This window comes from Tenrec ecaudatus, chromosome 9, assembly GCF_050624435.1.
Source record: "Tenrec ecaudatus isolate mTenEca1 chromosome 9, mTenEca1.hap1, whole genome shotgun sequence".
NCBI lineage: Eukaryota > Metazoa > Chordata > Mammalia > Afrosoricida > Tenrecidae > Tenrec > Tenrec ecaudatus.
In genome coordinates, this window is record NC_134538.1 from 132,142,850 (window position 1) to 132,164,106 (window position 21,257).

Below are 21,257 nucleotides of genomic sequence, written 5' to 3' on the forward strand. Positions count from 1 at the left end.
TGAAAACCAAGAGTATGACAGAAATGAAAGACGGAGAAAAATGGAGGTAGGGGTAAATAAATATCCCGGAGATCAAATCAATATCCATTTGACAATAGGGACGTCACTGGTGATTTGGTCAAAATGTCTGGTGGAGAGAGAGTGCCACTGAAGCTGAGAAATCATACTTTTCAGTGCCACCATGAAGATCCTCCCTCGTCGCTTTCCTACGAGTAACGCAAGGAAAAATGGCTCAGTCTTCGATGTCACTTGATCCTGATCCAAAAAGGTAAAGATCTCATTTCGGATTGAAGGGGAATTTCTCTGCTACTGAAAACCCTTGGGGACATTCATACTCTATTCCTCAGGGACAGTGCCTGTGGGAGCATCGAAAGTAGGGAATCGATCGGACGGTCATGACTACATTTGGAATTAGAGCCGTTGGGAACCCCATTTCGTAGACACGGCTGTTTAAGAAAGTTCCTTATTTTCATTGCCTGCTGCCGTATTCCATAAAGGTCTCTTATTAAAAGGTGGTTGTGATGATTTAATTGAAGTCCTGAGCACAGTGCCTAGACAGAACATAGTAAACACTCAATAGATGGTCATCATTGTCGCTTTTATTGTTATTAATGAGTTGTTTTATGTGGAAAGGAAAACAGGGATCCTGAGGTGTCGGACAGGAAGTACAGTACCTCTGTTTGGGAAGAAAGGAAAGTCTATGGATAGAGGATTACAAATTAAATCCCCATTCTACGTTCCTTAACAAATACCCTGTTTCTTAGAATGAGAAATCAGTGTGTATGAGGACTTCAAAGAACCTACAAATATCACTATAAAATCACATTAAAATGGTGCCCATCTATACTTCCATATACATATAGACTGTTTAGAGAAAATTTGTGCTCTCTGCATTCCAAACCATAAAAAGCATTTTTTAAAAGGTAACACATACCACATCCTAAATAATCAAATTTTGTCCACATGACCGAAAGCATTCTAGGGTGAGAAGAAAAGAGAAATAACTCACTGCAAGATTAAAATTGCTGTGAATTCTTGTGGTTTATATTAAAAATCAACACAATTTTTGCATAGAACTCATTAATACATTGGTATGTATTTTAATATAAAAATACTTTTAAGATGGAGTAAACATTGCTGGTACAGGAAGATATGCCACATTTCTCACTCATCCCTGACACACTGCTAATAAAAACTGACTTGAGATAAACAGGTCCAAAAAACAAAGAAACCAAAGTTTGCCAAAACTATGCATTTCTTCTAATTACTTAGGCTTATAGTCCTGAGTACTGCATGGGCAACATACAAGATGATGGGTCAATTTGATGAATTTTGTGTTTTGTTTTGCCTTTTAATCGAACAAAATGGCTTTCCTAGACATTAAAAAAACTTGAATATTGTAAATTTTACTAATCAGCTTTGTAATACCACTACCTGAGGAATAGAAATAAGAATTTCTTAAATCAATAAAATGGTTACCCAGAGCAATACTACTTAGTAGCTGAGATTCGTACGTTACCTATATGCAAGACCACCAGAATGTAAGATGCAAGCTTTCGTTCCTGTGGCCTTACCCCACTTAGGCATGAGTCTAGTCATCTGACTTCACAGTTTGGTTGACACTGAAATTTGTAGATAAATTCCTTCTTTGTTCATGAGTCAGACATTTTTAGATAATTTTTATTTTTGAAAAATCTTCAGTCCATCTAGATGTTTCTAACAGTGGGGGGATGAAAGATTCTATCTGAATCATACAAAGATCATAATGAGAATGAGAGTCTATAGACTCAAGAAAAGAAATGCTTTTTAAAAAATGGTTAACATCAGTTAGATTTTCACTCAAATCAATCCTGATATAAGGAACCCTGGCAACGCAATAGTTAAGCACGTGGCTGCAGAAACACACATGGCGGTTCAGGCCTGTGACCTGGCCACACGCTCCTACATTCCAGCTGGGGAGCACTGTGGGACATCCCACTCTGTCCTATAGGTTTGGTATGAGTGAGAGATGATTCAATGGCAACTAGTTTGGCTTTGTAATACGGAACTTTATAGTTCTTTCACTATGAATAAGAGATGTGTTGTTTCCATTCACTGGTTCTGTAAAGAGGTGTGGTGGCGCTGTGGGCTAGGCAGCTAGCAGGCTGCTAACCATGAAGGTGCAAACACACTGGCCGCTCTGTAAGATTAACCTGAGGCTGTCTGCTCCCATAAAGATTTCTAGCCTTGGAAACCCTGGTTAGAGTAGCTATGAGTTGGAGGCCACTTGATAGCAATGGGTTTTTGTTTTGACAGCGGTAATTGTCTTTGTTAAATTGCATGTTTAATGAGGATATTAACCTATTTAACTAATAGTGTAAAGAAAATGGAAAAATATACAATCAAATTGTTCTCACTTTACAGGATTCTAAATTTATTCACTTAGCCAAAAATACTTAATAAATGACTCCTAGCTATCAGCAAGGCATTCTTCTGGGTCACCATGTACCAAAAGTATGAAAATGTATAATCCTAGGCCCCAAATGTCTAGTAGCTTACCATACAGGAAGCATTCAAAAGTACTGGCAGATCTAACTCCTGTGAGCATTTAGTATCAAGTATACTTATTCACATTCTTAATAGTAAACCATTTCTTCTGTGATGCATATATTAACTATCACATCACCTGTGGAAAGGTAATGTAGGACATTACTTAAAAAGACACTAAACCCTAAATGTGAAAGAATATGATAAGGCAGTACCTCAAATAGCAAGATAATATATTAAGCAAAAAGTTACAAACAAGATATACATAGTTACAAGTAGATTCTACTGGAAATCTTAAAGCAAAAATCTATCCACTAATGCATTAAGTATAAATGCACTTTAATTCTTTTTACAAGCATACAACTTATGAAAACACCGGTCATAAAAACTGTCCTTTGAAAAAGGTATTTTTCCATAGAATTCTGTATTTATCAAGAAAAGCCAAATACCAAGCTATGCAACAAATAAACCCAAGTAAGCCAGGGAGGAAGAGTTTAAGTCAGAGCAAAATAAACTTTGAATGAAGTAAAGGTGTAACTGAAAAGTCCTAAGAAGATAAATTGTTTCCTTAAGTTATCACTTTATGGGGTAGGTATACTTTTCACAAAAGGTGTTTTTAGGGGTTAGTGCATTTGTGGTTATAGCAAAATAACATCTAAATAATAAGTTAAGCCAACACTGTGTTGAAAATCTCTCCATGTTACTTAGTTCTTAGTGAAATCATAAAATTTTTTAAAAATTCCTCTCCAAATGACTCCTTCCTAAATATGACATGTGAAATGACAGCCATGGGAAAATTTGTCACATCAATGACCAGACCTATTTTTAATCTTTAGGTGAAATTAACCAATAACTTCTTTAGATAAAGTAGTTTTCCTTCTCCACCCCATCAATTACTGTTGCTAACATTTTTTAATTGGAGGTTTTAAGAAACCTTCCTCCAGTGAGCTTTCCCATCCTCAGGATGGGAAAAATGTTTTTGAAAAAAATGTTAGTTTTTGTACGGTTCATCAAAATGGATACTATGTAACTTCTTGGCTAATAAATTGACTCAAATTACATTTTTAGCCTAAGAACCTGTTTTGGTTGTATGTTCACAGAAAATATATAACAAAGGGTTATCTTTGGGCTCGAAAATTGTATGCTACCTTTTTGAAATGTGATTTTTAGTATCGACTTGTTAATACTACTTCATAAAGAATGTAGACTTTGCTTTTATATTTGGCTTTCTTAGAGTAAAGGGGCATGTGAACCTTTAAAGCTAATTTCCTCAAAATTGGCCCAGGAAGAAATTTAAAAGGTTTTACTTCATAGAAATTTAACTCTCTTTGGAGCTGTAAGATTATAATGTTAACACTTAGCTTTTGCCCTAGTTTGTGTCTTTGGATGATGTTGACATAAATACTTAACCAGAAACAGGAACTTTTCTACCTGCCAGCAAGCATCAACTATTTTTTTTCACAACAAAGGCATTTTTAATGAATCATTGTTAATATACTAAAATGTTCAGTAACTATTATTTGCACTTAGATGCACCATGGATATTTACCAAAATTCTTTTCAAAAATCTAGGAAATTCATATTCAAAACCTAAGACTAATCAGCCTGTAGCACTGCTGCATAGATAGTGGTGTGTGAGTTCCCTGATACTAAGGAAAACGTCCTTTTCAAGTGACCAGGCATGAAATGGTGGAGGCTCGCTGACCTCTCCGAGGCTGGAAAAATGGCTTCAATGGTAACAAGTCACACTGTTAGAACAACAAACATTAGAATATTCCCCCAATTAGTTCTATTCTGCTTGTATTTCTCAGAGGTGAAATTCTAGAGTCTAAGGAGGAAGGGGATAGGAGGTGAATAACTTCTTAGGAGATTTAATCAGACAAAACGCTGGGTTATGTTTTAAAATTTACAACCACACCATTTTGCTTAACTGAAATTGCTAACACCGAATGCTGTTTTGTGGGGTTTTGGGGGGAAGTTGTTGTTGTTTACCATAATACAGGTACAAGAGAGAAAAAACCAACTTGCTTCTTATTCTTTGACCTTAAATAGAATAAATGTTCTCACAAGCAGATTATGAAAACATAATTTTGATAGAAGAGCTTAACTCTTAAAGATCAAAATCCTTTCTGAATACTTGAAATTGCCTGAATCAGTCTGTGAGATGCTCCTAAATATCTTTTCTAAGAGTACTCTTTGAGAAGGAAGAATATTTATTTGGAAAGATTTTGTAGTTGGAAACATTTTTCTTTAGGAAATTATTGAAGTACCCTGAGAAAGGTTCTAAAATTACCAGTGCCTTTAGAGGCCCCAACACTACATGGACATGCTGGGTATAGGCTCAGCCCCTGACAGTTACTTACATTAAAAAATAAAAGTTCTGACCTACAAAACGCATTCAGGCTTTCCTGCTGTATTTACGCCATCTCACAACCTAGACATGTGAATGTGGCTGCTGCCGCCTCCTGCCGGGAGCCTGGTTGTACCTCCCGTTCTCAGGAAAGCCGTCTGCAGCTCTTCAAATGGTGCTGCACTCAACTCGCTGGTCACAGCTAGAATCTTCAGTAAGCAAACTGGCAGTTTTCTCAAAAGAGTACACAAATTGTCTCCTCGACATTTCTAATGTATGCAAAAAAATAAGGCAATAGTAATTCTTCATTGGTCGGTGCAGAACATAAAGGACTACTTTGTGTTTCTAATCTGAAACATAAGCAAACATGTCAAAGTACATTGTTATTTTTAACATCTTTTCTGCACTTAAACAGATTCGGCATTTATAACTTCTAACGTATTTTTAGTATAAAGCAATGCTTATTCCCCAAACCTTTCAGATACCATCATTACTTGGGAAGAGAGTTAGAGGTGCTACAGAAGTAGGGCAGTTTTCCACAAAGAAGAATATAGCATATAAAAAAATGGCAAGTGAGTGATAAGTGATAGAAAGAAGTCTCAGGAATATTCCACTTGGGCCTCCAAATTATGATTTGACGAGCTTAAAGCCTTGTCCTGTGTCCAGCACAGTAGGAAGGAACCAACTCATTTTTAATCTTTTCAAGCACCTAAAACAAGTCTTGCAGATCCAAAAAAGGTTCAGGCCGCACAACCAATTTGCCAAATGCACTAGGGGATATGTGACCCGGGGAAAGTGTAACATCCAGTGCTTGGCCACGTCGCTTCCTGTTGGCAAGTGCAGAGTGTAGTCACTCCACCGCTTGGAAACGCCGTAGACTGCCTTCACCGCGCGTCCTTTGTCAGTCCAGCAGATACTGTGGTTGGGGTTACAGTTATATTCTACCCAGTCTTTCGTGAAGTCACCTAGCTGTGGCAGGTGAGCTTCTTCAATATCCACTATCTTTGCCATCTCTGCTCCTTGCACCGCAATATACTGGTCATTAATTTTTCTCACTTCTTTGACCCATGGTGTGGAATTCTCACTATCTAATACGATAATCAGCCTGGAGCAGAAGGAACCATTCTTTTCTCGCCACCACTCCAAAAGTGTGTCAAGGCGTAATATGTCTCCACCTGCAAACGAGAGAAAATGCAGCAGAACAATCGTTTACAAATAGGCTTATTTTAAGCATGTCTTAAAATCTTTAAATTCTTGGAATTAAATATGTAAGCATAAATACAGAGAATGAGGCCTTTCTTTTAAAGTATCTCTCCAGACCTTTAAAAAATATCAATTATTCTTGATAGTCCCAAAAAAAGGGTATATTCTACAAAAAAAAAAAGTTCTCCAAAGTTAAATTTAGTGGGAGGAAAAAAAATGATAGAGGAAAGTGAATATTCCACACCAGAGGTCAGCATTCCATGGCCCCTGGGCTCCCCCAACACTGCTGCCTATTTCTATACGGCTTGCAAGTGAAGGGGTACGTTTTGCATTTTCACATCATGAATAAAGTGAAAAGAATGTTTTGTGACATTTGAAATTTACATAAAAATCAAATTTCATCGATTTCTAAAAATACTTTCATTGGAATACAGCCAAGATCATTCATTTACATACTCTCTCGGACTACTTTCAGGAGCTCTGGTGGCAGTGGGTTCTATGTTGAGCTGCTAACCTGTGAGCTAACCTCAAAGCCGGCAGTTTGAAACTTCCAGCCTCACAGGTCAGAAAGCTTCCCAGCCTAGGAACCCCCAGGGGCAGTTCCCCGTAAGTTCATGAGCTGACGGCTGCTTCCTCTGCTACGAAGCTCAAACCAGATCTTACGGCGCACAAAGCCACTCGGGTAGTTACAGAAAGAGCTGCCCCCTTTTCCACACCACTGACAAGTCAGTATTGCACTCTCCTCATACCTACTAAATAGAAAAGAAACGCTTTTTCTACCTATACCAAGAGTGAGTTTAAAAACAGTTTACATCAGTTTATACTTGGAGAACAACAAAGGATTTTTAAAAAAATACATACTCAGCAAGGTCTCAAGGTTCTGAACAATAAACCTGCCTAAAGGTAATGGGGTTTACATCTGGATCGCTGTAGTTCTTGTTGTTTGTTTAGGTACTGCATTGAAGCACTTTATCTTCACTACTGTTTTGGCACCCCTTAACTTTTGTGCAGCGGCAATGTAGTTCTCACCTCTCCCTAGCCCTCGTGCTGCCTTAACAAGCCATCCACTGACCCAGTGTCTCCAATTCCAGAAATCTATCCTAAGGAAGAATCAGAAATGAGGGCCACGTTGCCTAAAAAATCCTCCTCCTACTAAGATAGCTTAAATCTGAAACAACACAGGGAGATGAGGAACCTTATTCTCAATGATGTAAGAAAAGATCTATAATACATAATACAGATTTACATCTACAAAAACATTACCTTGGTGTTAGCAATTTCTTTTTTATGCATTTCTATATTGCCCCAAATATAACACATTTGTAAAGTACATAGCATATGTTGCTTTAAATCCAGAAAAACATGTTTTAGTAGGTTAAAAGTTACTCAAACAAGATTCAACAACAAATTTTTAAAAGTCTGTATTTTATACCACGGGCAACCATCCTCCTTGTTATCACACCACAAATACAAGGCCTCCTTTTTGGATTCTACTCATGATATGACCTCTTCAGCTAGGATACCTCATCATCTTGGATATAATTAATATCATTTTATGCATCCACCTGGTCTACATTAGACCTTAACAATGGAAACTGTGCTTCGCAGGCTGCAGCCCTCGTGCGTGCCACCTCCAGGCTCTCTCCCGCCAGCTCCACATAGACATGGTGCTGCTTTCCCAGCTACCTCCCCAAGAAGCCACTTTTCTCAGGAAAGGTAACTTTTCATTATTGTCAGCTCCATGAATTCCTCCGAGACCAGAGGATGACACAGACTAAAAGAGTTAATGCACACATTCTATCTGCCATAACTTCCATCATTGCCTAACTTACCACTCACAGCTATTTCAATATGCTTCAGCACAATCTATTATGACACTAATTCCGTTACATGCTCTTTAGATAGCATCAACAAGAGACGTAAAAGTAGCATTACAGCCTTTTAAACCGACTATTTCTCTTCTCTTGTTTTGTTTTGCTCTGCTTTCTGGTATGAATAAGTTCTAAGTTGCACTTGGCTTTTGGCCCAGATGCAAAGTACTTACATTTATCTCACATAACAGCATCTGATGTGTTTCAAGTAATTGAGACTGCTTTTTAAAGGCTTTCTTTATCTGTGATAAACTTCTTATTAGATTACCTACATTTGTCATTAATTTATGTCCTTCTTATTATTACCATAACCATTTTTTACCCTCAAACAAAGAGGCAAGCATTTCAGGTCTCATAAATGTTAAAAGACCAAATCTTCTACGAGGCCCTGTGCATAAAGGAAGGGCACGTAGAGGTTTTCTGTCACACAGTGGTATTATTTAGTTATGGCCTGGTCTTGCTTGCTTGTCCAGGTAACATCCAGTCAGAATGTTTCCTTAAGGTCTTGTAGAACTTAGTTTGGAATGGAGTAAAACACTTTCCTCAGAGCAAGGGTGTTCCATACTAGTTCCGAGGCAGAACCAATGTCCAGGTCATACATCTAGAGCAGGCCAGGGGAGGACTAGCTAAAAAAAAAAAAGCCAACATCTTGGTTAAGTTCACCTGGTTACCTGCCAGTGGCCTAGGTACCTGGGACCACGCCAACACACTGCTGTCTCCTTATAGGGCAACACCTCCTTTTCCTGTAGGTGAGGGAAGCACCCTGTCTTGCAATGCTTTCTTGACGACTTCTTTCTTTTCTTCATAATAGTTTTTTGAACAAAGTGTACACCAGGACAAATTCGCATTGTTACTTATTTATAACAATCAATTTGTTGTTGTTAGGTGTTGTCAAGTTGCTTTTGATTCAGTGACCCCCTGCTGATCTATTAGAATTGCCCAGGCCCTACACACCACTTTCACCATCACTGCTATGCTGGGACCTATTGTTTCAGTCAGTGTCAATCCATCCTCTTTACTTTGCCAAGCAGGATGTCCTTCTGTAGGGAACGGTCCGTCCAGATAACATGTTCAACTCCATGAGACAACGTGCTGCTATCTTCTTAGGAGTATTCTAGCTGAACTGCTTTCAGGGGCGGCAGTTCACGGTCTAGTCAATATTCTCCGCCAATACCACAATTCAAAGGCTTCATTTCTTCTTTTGTCGTTCTTATTCACTGTCGATCTTTTGCATGTGAAAGAGATGACTGAAAATACCATCGCTTGAGTCCGGTGCATCCTAATTCTCCAAGTGGCATCTTTCCACTTTAAGACTATCAAAGAAGTCTTTCACAGCGATGTGCCTCATGCAGAATGTTGTTGGATTTTCTGACTGCTGCTTCCACTATTGATTGCAGATCTAAGTACAATTAAATCCTTGACAACCTATATCCTTTTGCTGTTTATCATAATGTTGTTTACTGCTTCAGTTGTGAGGATCATTGCTTTATTTGGTTCCTATGTATGCCATGTGACGAAATTCATACAGAAGACTGGACTTTAAATCCTCTGACCTTCCGCAATCCAGGTTGTGAATGCTGCATATTACAGGCTGTTATTGCATCTTCCTCTATGCCTGATGCCACATTCTACCACTTGTAGCTCAGCTTCTTGAATTATCTGCTCAGCATACACACAGAATAAGTATGGTTAAAGAATACAGTCCTGACACACATCTTTCTCAAGCCCAATCCACACAGTATTTTCTTAATCTGTTGGAATGACTGCCTTTTGGGTCTACAAACAGGCTTTACATGGACATGATGAAATAATCCAGCATTTTCCTTATTCTAAATAGTCTCCATTAATTTATTATCCACACAGTTGAATGCCTTTGTATGGTCAACAAAACACATGTAGACTTTTTTTTTCTGGTATTCTCTTTTTCAGCCAAGATCCATCTGACATCAGCAATGATATCCTTTATTCCCATCCCCTTCTGAATCCAGCTTCAATTGATGGTAGCTTCCTTTTAATGTGCAACTACTTCTCAATTTTATCAAAAATTTTAGTTGCATGTGATGTGAAAGTTATTGCCTAATAATTTCTACATTGTGTTAGATCGTTTTTCTTTGGAATGGACACAAATATGGATGTCTTCCGGTTGGCTGACCAGAATTGCTATCTTCCAAATGTTTGATATAGGTGAATGAGCACTTGCAGCCTGCTTCTGTTTCTGAAACATCACAGCTGGTGTTCATCAACTGTTGGGAGCCTTGTTCCTGATCATGACTTTCAGTGCAGATTAGAGTTCTTCCTTTAATGAAGCATTCTCAACCTTCCTAACGCCGCGACCCTTTAATACAGTTCCTCCTGTTGTGGTGACCAACCCAACCATAAAATTATTTTTGTTGCTACTTCATCACTGTAATTTTGCTACTGTTTTGAATCGGGTGACCCCTGTGAAAGGGCTGTTTGACCTCAAAGGGGTCACGACCCACAGGTTGAGAACTGCTGCTTTAATACATTGGTTCCCGATCCTTTGCTTCCTCCAGAAATGGCTGCAAATCCAGTCTTCCATCTTCTTTTGGTGCCCACTGCGTCATTCAACATTTCCCCATAGAATCCCTCAATATTAAAACTTAAGGTTTAATTTTTTCATTTTTTTAACTTAAGAAATGCTGTGCATGTTCTTCCCTTTTGATTTTCTCTCTCCAGTCTTTGAGCTGCCCTGTGAACCTTCTGTTCAGCTCTTTACTTCATCACTTTCCCCACTCACTTTAGTTACCCCACTCTCAAGGACAAATTTCAGAGTTTTTTATGAGTCCATGGTGGCCTCTCCTTTCTTGCCTGTTTTAATAGCCCTTTTCTTTCTTCATGGATGAATTCTGATGACTTCCAACAACTTACCTCATCTTCAGTCATTAGTGATCAATGTGGCCAATCTATTCTTGAGATGCTCTCCGAATTCCGGTGGGCGACTTCTAGGCCCTATTAGTGAGTTTAGGGACTTGCTTTAACCCTCTTCAGCTTCACCTTGAACTTGCATATGAGCAATTGATGGTCTGTTCCACAGTCATTCCTAGTTCTTTGTTCTTCTCCATCATCTCTTTCCACAAAGGTAGTCAATTTGATTCCTATGTATTCCATCTGGAAAGGTCCACATTTACAGTCACTGTTCTGCTGTTTTAAAAAATGTGTTAAAATGAATAAGTTGATCTTGAAAAATGCTATTATTTGATTTAAAGCATTACTTCTACCACCAAGGCCATATTCCCCAACTACGATTCCTTCTTTGTTGCCACCTTTCACTTTCCAATCACTAGTCATTATGACTGGATCTTGACTGCATGTTTAAGCAATTTCAGATGGCAGAAGTTGATGAAAATCTCCAAATTCTTCATCTTTGGAATTAGTGGTTGGTATAAAAAACTGAATAATAGCTATACCAACTGGCCCTTGAAATGTTCTTTCTGGCAATGAATATGACATGTTGGTGGCATGTTTCAAAGCATATTATAACCATCTAAATCTGTACTGAAACAGCTAACCAGTAACCTAGATACTATAATCCTACTTTAGAGATTTTAAATCTTACATTATTTCTAACACATGGTAAATGGATATTTAAGACCTTATCTTTAAATGATTTTTATCTTGGTTTCAACAACTTTTCCTAAGAGAAAGCTGATATACATATTGGTAAGCTAAATTTTTCAAATTTATTTCCAAAGCCATTCTTTATACAATACTTTTTTAAAAAATCTTAAAATTTTAAAAGCTCTACCAACAACAAAGAAATTACAGATAATTTGATATTAGGTAAAAGAATCTTCATGCAAACAAACAAAAAACACTTATCTTCTTATGACACTTTAAAATAATTAAGGAAATATGAATGACCAGTAGAAGTATACCATTTTTCCAACACTTGGTAGATTTTGAAATAGCATATTATGATAAACATTGCATTAAATTTTCAATAATTAACTGATTAAGATCTTACATTACATTTCCATAGAGATTTTAATTGGAATGCCACTATTTGCTTTCTTGCTCTGAAGAACACGGAATGTTCTATACTCTATCTAGAATGAAGGAACCATAAAGCTTAAAGAAATGTTTTCTACATTATTTAAAAAGTTACAAATCAAGCATATAATATGATGCAATATGTTCCTATAGCTTTAGTGTTGAGTATTTTTTTTATAGTTCAAATTTATAAAAATTGGTAATCTGTCTGACCAAACTCTCTGGCTAATCAGAAAGTGCCGTTTCTGTAGCATCATAGCTTTCACTCTCAACAACAGCATGGTTAGTGGAAAGAAAATACACTTTCAGAGTCAGGAAAGCTGAGCAAAACTCATTAATTTGTCAGTTATCAATGGTATCACCATAGGTAATTCATAAAACTATTTTTGACTGCCATTTTATCCATTGAAAAATGAGGATAAGAGGTGACAGCATTTATTCCAAAGGGTTTCAGGATGAAATGTAATAATCCATCTAATCTGCATAGTAGCTGATGGTTACAAAGTGCCCAGTAACTGTTAGTCTTGCAAAAAATCTCTCCAACAAATGTCTCCATAATAAAAATCTGAGTTACAAATCTTATATATCAGTGAGATTGTGCTGGTTTAAAGTAATTTCTATGTTAACCTTGAGTTTGTTTCCTTCCTTCTTTTACGCAGTCGTGGATGCTTTTAATTGATGTGTTCTTTGCTTAAAATACCTATAATCCTTTAAGGGAGAAAAACAGGATATAATAATATGAGAACTCAATATAAAATAAGGAGGTAACCTTTTCTGTGTGACAAGTCATTCAATGATTTCATCTCTGAATTATTTATTAATCCCCTAAGTAACAATCTAGAGCAGGCATCCGCAAACTAAGGCTGTGGGTCACATGTGGCCCGCTGAGGACATTTATCCGGCCTGCTGGCTGTTTTAGACCCATTTGTTTTTTTTACTTCTAAGTAAGTTATGTGCAGTGTGCATAGGAATTTGTTCATAGATTTTTTTTTAAACTATAGTCCAGCCCTCCAACAGGTCTAACGGACAGTGAACTATCCCCCTGTTTAAAAAGTTTGAGGACCCCTGATCTAGAGGCTGAGCATATAGCAATATACAAACAGAATTCTTGCCTTGAGGGGTGGGTCTCCATTCAAGCTGGAAACAATGGCAAATTGAAAAGATCTTTTCATTGTTCCCTTAGTAATAACCCTTGCAAAGTGTTTCCTTGGCTCCCACAATTCATGTATCCCCAAGCTATTTTATGCTTTTTAACCTACTGAACAGCATAAAAAATGCTTCAGAATGGGTTTCAATGTTTATTTAACTCATCTTTTCACAGACGAGAGCACTGAAACCTACAGAAATTACCGTAAGTAACTTGCCCAAAATAACAGTTGTGGCAAATGAAGACCAGAACCAAGGTCTCCTGATCTAAGCACTGCTACCACCATGTAAGGTATCATGCTGGCTACATAACACAAATAAAACCTCATGAGTGAAGAACTAATGAAAACATGCATCCATGATATTTAAAGTCTTGGGTTACTGCTGTTAGTTGCTACTGAGTAGCTTATCAGTTTCTGAAAATTATATCCATATTTAATAATTCTGAAAATTCCTTAAAGGGACACTGATTTGAAGTCTCAAGTCTAGCAAATGTCTTTTCTTCCCATCACTACCAGATACAGTTCTCAAAATCTTAGAGATTATTAAAATGATGAAAAAGAGGCACGCTAGAGAGAAGAAAAACAAATTTGAGTCATAACATGTACATTTGGAAAACTATCCAGCAAGAAAAAACTGAGAATCCTGGACTTTACTCTGTCTGAGGGCCAGGTTTCTATGAACAAGTACAACATCACAAGATGAAACTGCCAGGCGTGACTTTACCTGCTAAAGCCCACTCTCCTGTGCCATGGGTGTGCCCACTGTAATACAAAATGTATGTATCATGTCTAGGTCCATCCACAGTCCGAAGTTCAAGGAAAGATTTCAGCTTGGAATGCAGAGTCTCAAAAGACAGTCCACTTGTGGAGTAGTCGCATCCATAGGTCTCAATCAGATGACAAGCAAAAAACCTTTGGATAGCATTGAGCATGCCAGTGGACCTGAGATTTAACTCCTGAACGTGTTCTGGTGGAAGAAGTGTTGGCTGGCCATCAGGACTGAAATAGGAGAAAAAAAGATTATTTTGATGTTTAACAAGTGTTTGTTCTTGTCACTTTATTAACCATAATTTATGACTAGGAATCATAAGAGCTGGTCTAGCTAATTGGGAGACCCTTTTTGTTTCTCTAAAATCCCTGCAGCGAGATGAGCAGAACAGTATTAGCTGCACTTTGGATACCGATGCCAAGGTTTCCCAAGTTAACACAGAACTAGAATTTCAGACTCTATGGTCCAGTGTACATGCTGTTATATTTCCGTGGCATTTTTAAAAACAAGATATCCCTTTTAGGTTAGGATCTTACCTTTAAAAATGCATTTGAGTTTTCTGATTTCTAGAAAAATCGAAAGTTCCAACTCATCTGCCATCAAGTCAATGCTGATTCACAGTGACCCTATAGGACAGTGTAGAACTACCCCTGAAAGTTTCTGAGACTGTAACTCCTGATGGGAGTAGCCCCATCTTTCTCCTGCAGAGTGGCTGGTGGCACTAAACTGATGATCTTCGGGACTATAGTCCACCATGTAACCACAACACCACCAGGGCTCCTAAATCAAAAGTTAAATACTTGTTTTTAAATTCTTATATATGATATACAAATACTTAACTTCAATCCTAAAAATTACATTATATAGAGTAGATAAGTTTTCTAAAATCTAAAATAATGAAGAAATATAACTCATTATCATTTCGAAAAAAATGAGCTAGCATGCTATAGTCATATTCAGGAAACACTACGAAAATGTGGAGTCATGCATTACTTGACTGGGTTACTGTACCTGCAGAAGTTGGTGGGGATCACAATAGCATATCCAACAGATGTTCCTCCTAAACAGTTACCCAGCTCATGGAAGAGCCCGTGGGCCATGGATTCCAATGGCAAAACAATGAGAAACATGCTCAAGAAGATTCCATTTGTTGGCTAAAAGAAATTTTAAAGGACACGTTTGCATGGTATGGTTATATGCATGTGAATGTATATTTACAAACACGAATATTTATTCACAGTTTTATGCCTATTTCAAAACTCAGGGGAGAAAGAATAATTCACGATCTAAAAATAATTACAAGTTGAAGCCATAAAGCAATCAAGTATACATGGATGAGCTAATTAATGTAACAAGCCCTATATTTATCTCTAAACTTCTCAGAAGTTATGGCAAAACAAACATAGCACATTTTTTTCCCAGTTACCAACCTCCCATCTCAACTAAATGAAAACACAAAAACAAACCACCTCTTTCCTTAAAACAAACAGCCAGAAAGCAAATTCCCTCCTAATGAAACTCACAATTTCCCAGGACATTAAAAAACAACAAAAAAAAAACAATAATGCATTTGTGTATCTAATCAAAAAGAGTATAAAGGACTCATTTATTTTTGAATGAGAAATTAAGATTCTAAGATCTGAATAGTTTTTAAAAATTATGAGCTGAAAGCTATGAAAAGTAATGCCATCCTTATTTTAATCCCTAAATTTCCCCTTCAAACGATCCTAGTTGTTCTATTATGTCTAAATTCAAAATTATAAAGAAAGAAAATATTAAGGATATTTAAACATTCTAAGAGCAGGAAGGATAGAATATTAATAAAAGGAGGCACACAGAATTATCAAGTGTCTCCCGGAGGTTACTCAAATTATTTCTCAATAAGCTGATAATGCTGCCTCTGAAGTGGACCAGGGAGATATATAGATAGATAAACTTAAGATATATGAATGGATTTTGAGCTTGCACTTAATCATAAGCCATTATCTAAGTTCTTACAATGTGACCCTGCTCAATACCTGCCCTCATGAAGAAATCACTGAAGATCTGGGTGCTACAGCAAAGTGTGGTGAAGCAATCAGATGAGTACCCAGTTACCAGAAGGAATAATATCTGGGGTCTTAAAGGCTTGTCTTAAACAAGCAGCTATCTAAGTGAGGTTATCAGCTAAATTCACATGGAAGGAGTATACCAGACTCTGTGATCCACGGACCGTGAATAGTAAAATTCAGTATCAGAGGAGAGAATTTTATTGGACTTAATTTCTGAGCAGCTGGTTTGCAGGCTATGGATGATGGTGAAAGCCCAAAAATTCATTTGCAGTGCTCACTGGGATTTTGCCTACATTGAAATCCTTCTGATCATTGATCAGGGAAGTGAATAGTCTTGGCCTCAGACAAAGTACAATGGAAAGTGGATTACAGTAAAAACCTACTTTGCACATTACTGCCATACATCTGATAGTGATGGTGAGTTGAAAGCTGGTTAAGGCTGTGTGTCAATTTGTCTGGGCTATGATGCTCAGTGGTTTGGCAGTTACATAATGATGTCGATTTAGCAGTTACATAATGATGCAGTCTTGGTCCATTCTGTGAGCTAATGTGGTCACCCAGTTTTCATGTTAACCCCAATTTTCGAGCGACATCTTCCATTTCATTTTTATTTTAGCTTTGTCTAGATTCTTATTAAACTTTAATGTTAACTTCAGATAGTTTTTATTATTCTCAAATTTCTTACCTGGGCTCGGTAGGAGGTGAAAGTAAACTCGGCGGCACCAAACAAGCCAGCATTCTAAGGGAGCAGCAGAACCCCCAACAATAGCATCCTCACAAATAGTGCAATCAATCCAAACCCACTGTCCTGGAGTTGATTCAGACTCACAGTGACCCCACAGCAGGGTACAGGAGTGCCCTGGGTGCTTCTGCAAATCTTTAGGGAAGCACAAGTCTCCTCTTTCTCCCTTTGAGTGGCTGGTCGGTTCTAACTGCTGACCTCGTGGTTAGCAGCCCAACGTGTAACCCATATGCCACCCAGGATTCTTTCTGACTCAACCCCACTGGAGACAGGCACAAAGATACAGCCGTCTGTCTGCTCCTGTAAATGCTCAGTCTCCGAAACCCTCGGGGTGCCGAGTCAGCAGTTTGCAAGCTGCTGTGTTACCAGACTAATGCTCTCCCCACACCACCACCAGGGCTCCCTGCATTTTTAAATTGGTTTGCTATGTAATCATCTAATCTGTAAACAATGATAATTTCATTGATTCCTTTTCATTTTCTTTCACTTCTACTGTATATGTTACTCCATTAAAGTGGAAAATGATTTGATTGAATCAACTATTCACATAAGAGGATTACATTCAAATTATGTCAGTCATTCACACAAAAGAATTAGTCAATACCAAACAAAATGGCAACTTTATGATTTTCTACTTTTAGCATTACAAAACTAGAACTTGCTTATCAAGACAGCAATGTATGGAACTAAAACTAAAAGAAAAATAAATTATAAAGGAAAAAAAGTAGTTACTATTATTTTGCTATTAAATTGTTGCTTTCAAGTCCGTCAAAACATTAAATATTTTAAATTTCTAAAGTTTTCCAGATAGGATTAAATATATTTTTGCAATACAAGATACTGTCATCTATTAAATTATAGTACCAAACACATGTGTCAAGTTGGCCACGATTCTGTGATCGGACAGTTAAGGAATGATGTAATCATCCTCCTTGAAGTGATCTGATGTGATTAGCCAATCCATTCTAAGAGGATTACTGTGGGATTTAACACCCTTAATCAGTCCACAGGTCTGGTCAGATGGACAGAGATTCTCCCTGAGGTGTCTGTAACGCCTTTTATTTTCAAGACATAACGCCTTTTATTTTCAAGGCAAACAAAGGGGAGAGACCTACAACTACCAAGAAAGACGAGTCAAGAGTAAGGATTGATAGTGCCCTTAGGCCCCATGTCCCTGTGCCCAGAAAATTCCAGACCCCGGGGAAAACTGACATCAAGGACACTCCCCAGAGTCGACAGAGAAAGAAAGCTTTCCCGTTGAGTTGGCGCCCTGAATTCAGATTTGTAGCCTCCTTAGAAGTGAGGGTGAGACTTGCTTTGGACGTGGCATCAGGTCAGACTACTCCCTAGAGACAGCTAGCATGCTTGGCAGAGTTGAGGGGCAGAGAAAAAGATGGGTTAGCCCAGTGACTGCAACAGTGAGCTCACACCTAACAGTTGTGAGGACAGTGCAGGGCTAGGCACCTCACTCTGTATTAGACAGGGTCACTAAGGGGCAGAACCAGCATGGTGGCACCTAACGACAGAGAACATAGAAACACTGGTTTGTGAAAGCCATGTACTCGCAGTGACTAGATAACTAAGACAAATATGAGGGCCTTCAAGAAGTATTTTTTTAAAACCTAGAATTTTAAAAAATGGAATCTTTCAATGAACTTTTTGAAGTTGCCCCAGAACTAATGCTGACATGTCACACAAAAATATAGCATTTATGTATTTTAAAGATAATTTTTGGAGGCTCTTACAGCTCTTATAACAATCCGTACATTAATTCTATCAAGCATATTTATATATGTTGCCATAATTATTTTCTAAACATTTACTTTGTGTTTGAGCCCTTGGTATCAGCTCCTCCTTCCTCTCCTCCACCCCCAATACAGCATTTATATGAGATATATAATTTCTGTTTATTTGTTTGTAAGTATTTTTGTAAGAATCACACTAAGTAAATTCACTTTGGAAAATATTATACACAGAAGTATAAAGAAAGTGAAGCCAAATTAAGAAACAAAACATATAATTGAATGGTAAAAATATATATATAAATGAAAATATTTTAGTCTTCAACATGAGTAACCCAAATTTACTAAGCAGTAGATAACTTTCAAACTTTGCTTAATTCAGAAAATGTAAGAATATTAGAAAAGCCAATTCAGTTTTCAAGTCAAATGATTTCTTCATAAGGTTTCATACAATGATAGCTTAGTCACTAACTACTTGTGTGTACATGAACAATTAACTTTTTGTGTCTTAATTTCTTGAATCTATAATAGGAGATAATACCTATTTTATGAGCTTACTGTATGGATTACAACATGGAAAATTTTCCAAGCACAGTAGGTGGCAGCTCTAATTTGTAATGAAGCATTTTTAAATTGAAATAAGATCATTATGAACAAGAGAAATCTAATTGACCATTATGATACAGGAAATTTGTGTTGAGTTGTTAATTCTCTAGTAGCTGCATTATCAACAGTTCACCTGGCTGAGCAGCCTCCAGATAAAACAAACATAAAAATGTTTTCAGACCACAATCCTGACACAGGGGAAGTAACATTCACACAGGAATGGGACCCTGTGTCTCACACTCTACTTTCTCATGGCCAAATATAGTGGTTTAAGCAAATGATCTATATTGTTCATTTCTAACTCTAAAATTATATGGCATTTCGTTGGTTAGGAATAAAGGTTGTAGAAGCAGATTGCCTGGATTCCTTCTTACCAGCTTGAACACGTTTCCTAACCTCAAGCATGTTCTCATCTACAAAATGGAAACAGTAACACTACTGATCTCTGAGTGTCATGAATATCAAATAGGTATATATAAAGTACAAAGAATAGGGACTAGCACACAGAAAATAAGCTAATAAATGGCAGGCTCTTATTGTCATTAAACATTTTTAATTGGTATCTACAGTCATTGAACTGGGTTGTTTTTGTTTGCTTGATATGTTTTTTTTAGGTTTTTGAAAGCTAGAAAACTAGTTAGGCAGAGAGGAGATGACTTGGTTGTACTTCATAAATAAAGTATGATCAAGACATTGTTTTAAGTGGGGGTGGAGGGAAGCATGGTGCTCTTGTTTTCATAATGTCGCAGGTTATGAGCCTGTCCTACATGAAGGCTAAACCGTTGGTGTTGCCCTCTCATACATCTTAAACAGCCCAACATTTTAAAGAGAGGGACAAAACAAAAAGCTATGCACCTATAGTTTGAGCAGAGTTGAAACCTCTCGATTCCCCATGCCAGGTGAGTGAGGTGATAGGTCTGATCCTACCATCTTGCTAGAATAGAGACTGATGAATGTGTAGATCCCTTCCTTTTGGATCTGCAATGGACCTTGTTACGGTATCTGTCACAGACCGCAAGTGACTAGCATTGCTTCTCCTTTAGAAGAATCAACATGGCTTATACCTTCATTGGTTTGGGTCAAACTGGCTTCAACAAAAAGCTACATCAAACCTCATGGAATATGCAAGTGATAATGACGGCAATGAAAGGCATATCAAACCTCACGTGAAAGACTCCAAGAGAATCTCTAACCAAACATACAGCCTTCGGGTATGTTTCCTTGGGTATATGGCTAATTTCTCCCCTCCTATCCTTCTGTGAATTATCAATGATCATAATTTCAGAAAAGCCTACAGCTGAGTAATAAAATGTACACCAAATGCTATGGTACTGTGGAGATTTTTTTCATTGCCTTATTTAAGGAAAAAGTATAAAGGAGGAAAGCAAATAGCATATTCACACCACATTCAAAGAACATAATACAAATTGCAGGAAACAACAGATGTAATGGTGCAGTTTAAAGTTGGAATGAGATTATGAACAAAACTTAACAGAAGTTAATGTTAAAATTCCAGTTTTTTAAAATGTAAATTGCTTGGAATGACACTCACTACTGACTCATTATGAAAAAGTTATTAAGCTCAGGGAAACTAACAGGTTTTTTAAAGCTCTTCAATGGGCTTTGGCAAAGATCCAATTCAAATGAGACCAGGCAAAGATTTCTCAGCTATGCCATCAAAAGGGGATGCATGTAAATAAAAAAATAAACAATATTATATCAAAATTAAGACTTTGTGCTTTAAAATAAAAAACAATGAGAATGAAAAGACACACCATATACTGAGAGAAAATATTTGCAAGTCATATGTTTGATAAAAGATTTGCATCTAGAACAGTGGTTCTCAAACCTGGGGGCGGAATGACCCTTTCACGGGGGTCACCTGATTCATCACAGTAGCAAAATTACAGTGATGAAGTAGCAATGAAAATAATTTTATGACTGGGGGGGTCACCACAACATGAGGAACTGTATTAAGGATCACAACATTTGAAGGTTGAGAACCACTGATCTAGAATAAAGAGGTCTCAGAATTCAATATTAAGAGAACATGAAGGGCGATACTAGGAGGGTAGAGGGTGAGTGTGTTGGAAAGAGGAAACCGATTACAAGGATCTGCATGTGGCCTCCTCCCTGGGGGATAGACAACAGAAAAAGGGGTGAAGGGAGATGCCACACAGGGCAAGATATGACAAAATAATAATTTATAAATTATCAAGGGCTCACGGGGGAGGGGGA

At 37.5% G+C, this 21,257-nt stretch overlaps 1 protein-coding gene across 2 annotated transcripts in view; it reads right to left on the reverse strand.

Annotated features, from left to right (window-relative positions):
• Positions 1-587: 587 nt before the first annotated feature.
• TMEM168 (transmembrane protein 168) overlaps positions 588-21,257 on the reverse strand; it is a 36,681-nt gene continuing 16,011 nt past the window's right edge. For both annotated transcript variants that reach the window (XM_075558573.1, XM_075558572.1), the window contains exons 3-5: positions 14,890-15,032; positions 13,834-14,108; positions 588-6,051 (exon numbers count right to left, since the gene is read on the reverse strand). In XM_075558573.1, coding sequence (XP_075414688.1) covers positions 5,504-6,051; positions 13,834-14,108; positions 14,890-15,032 — 966 coding nt within the window. In that variant the 3' untranslated portion in view covers positions 588-5,503. The remainder of the gene's footprint in view (positions 6,052-13,833; positions 14,109-14,889; positions 15,033-21,257) is intronic.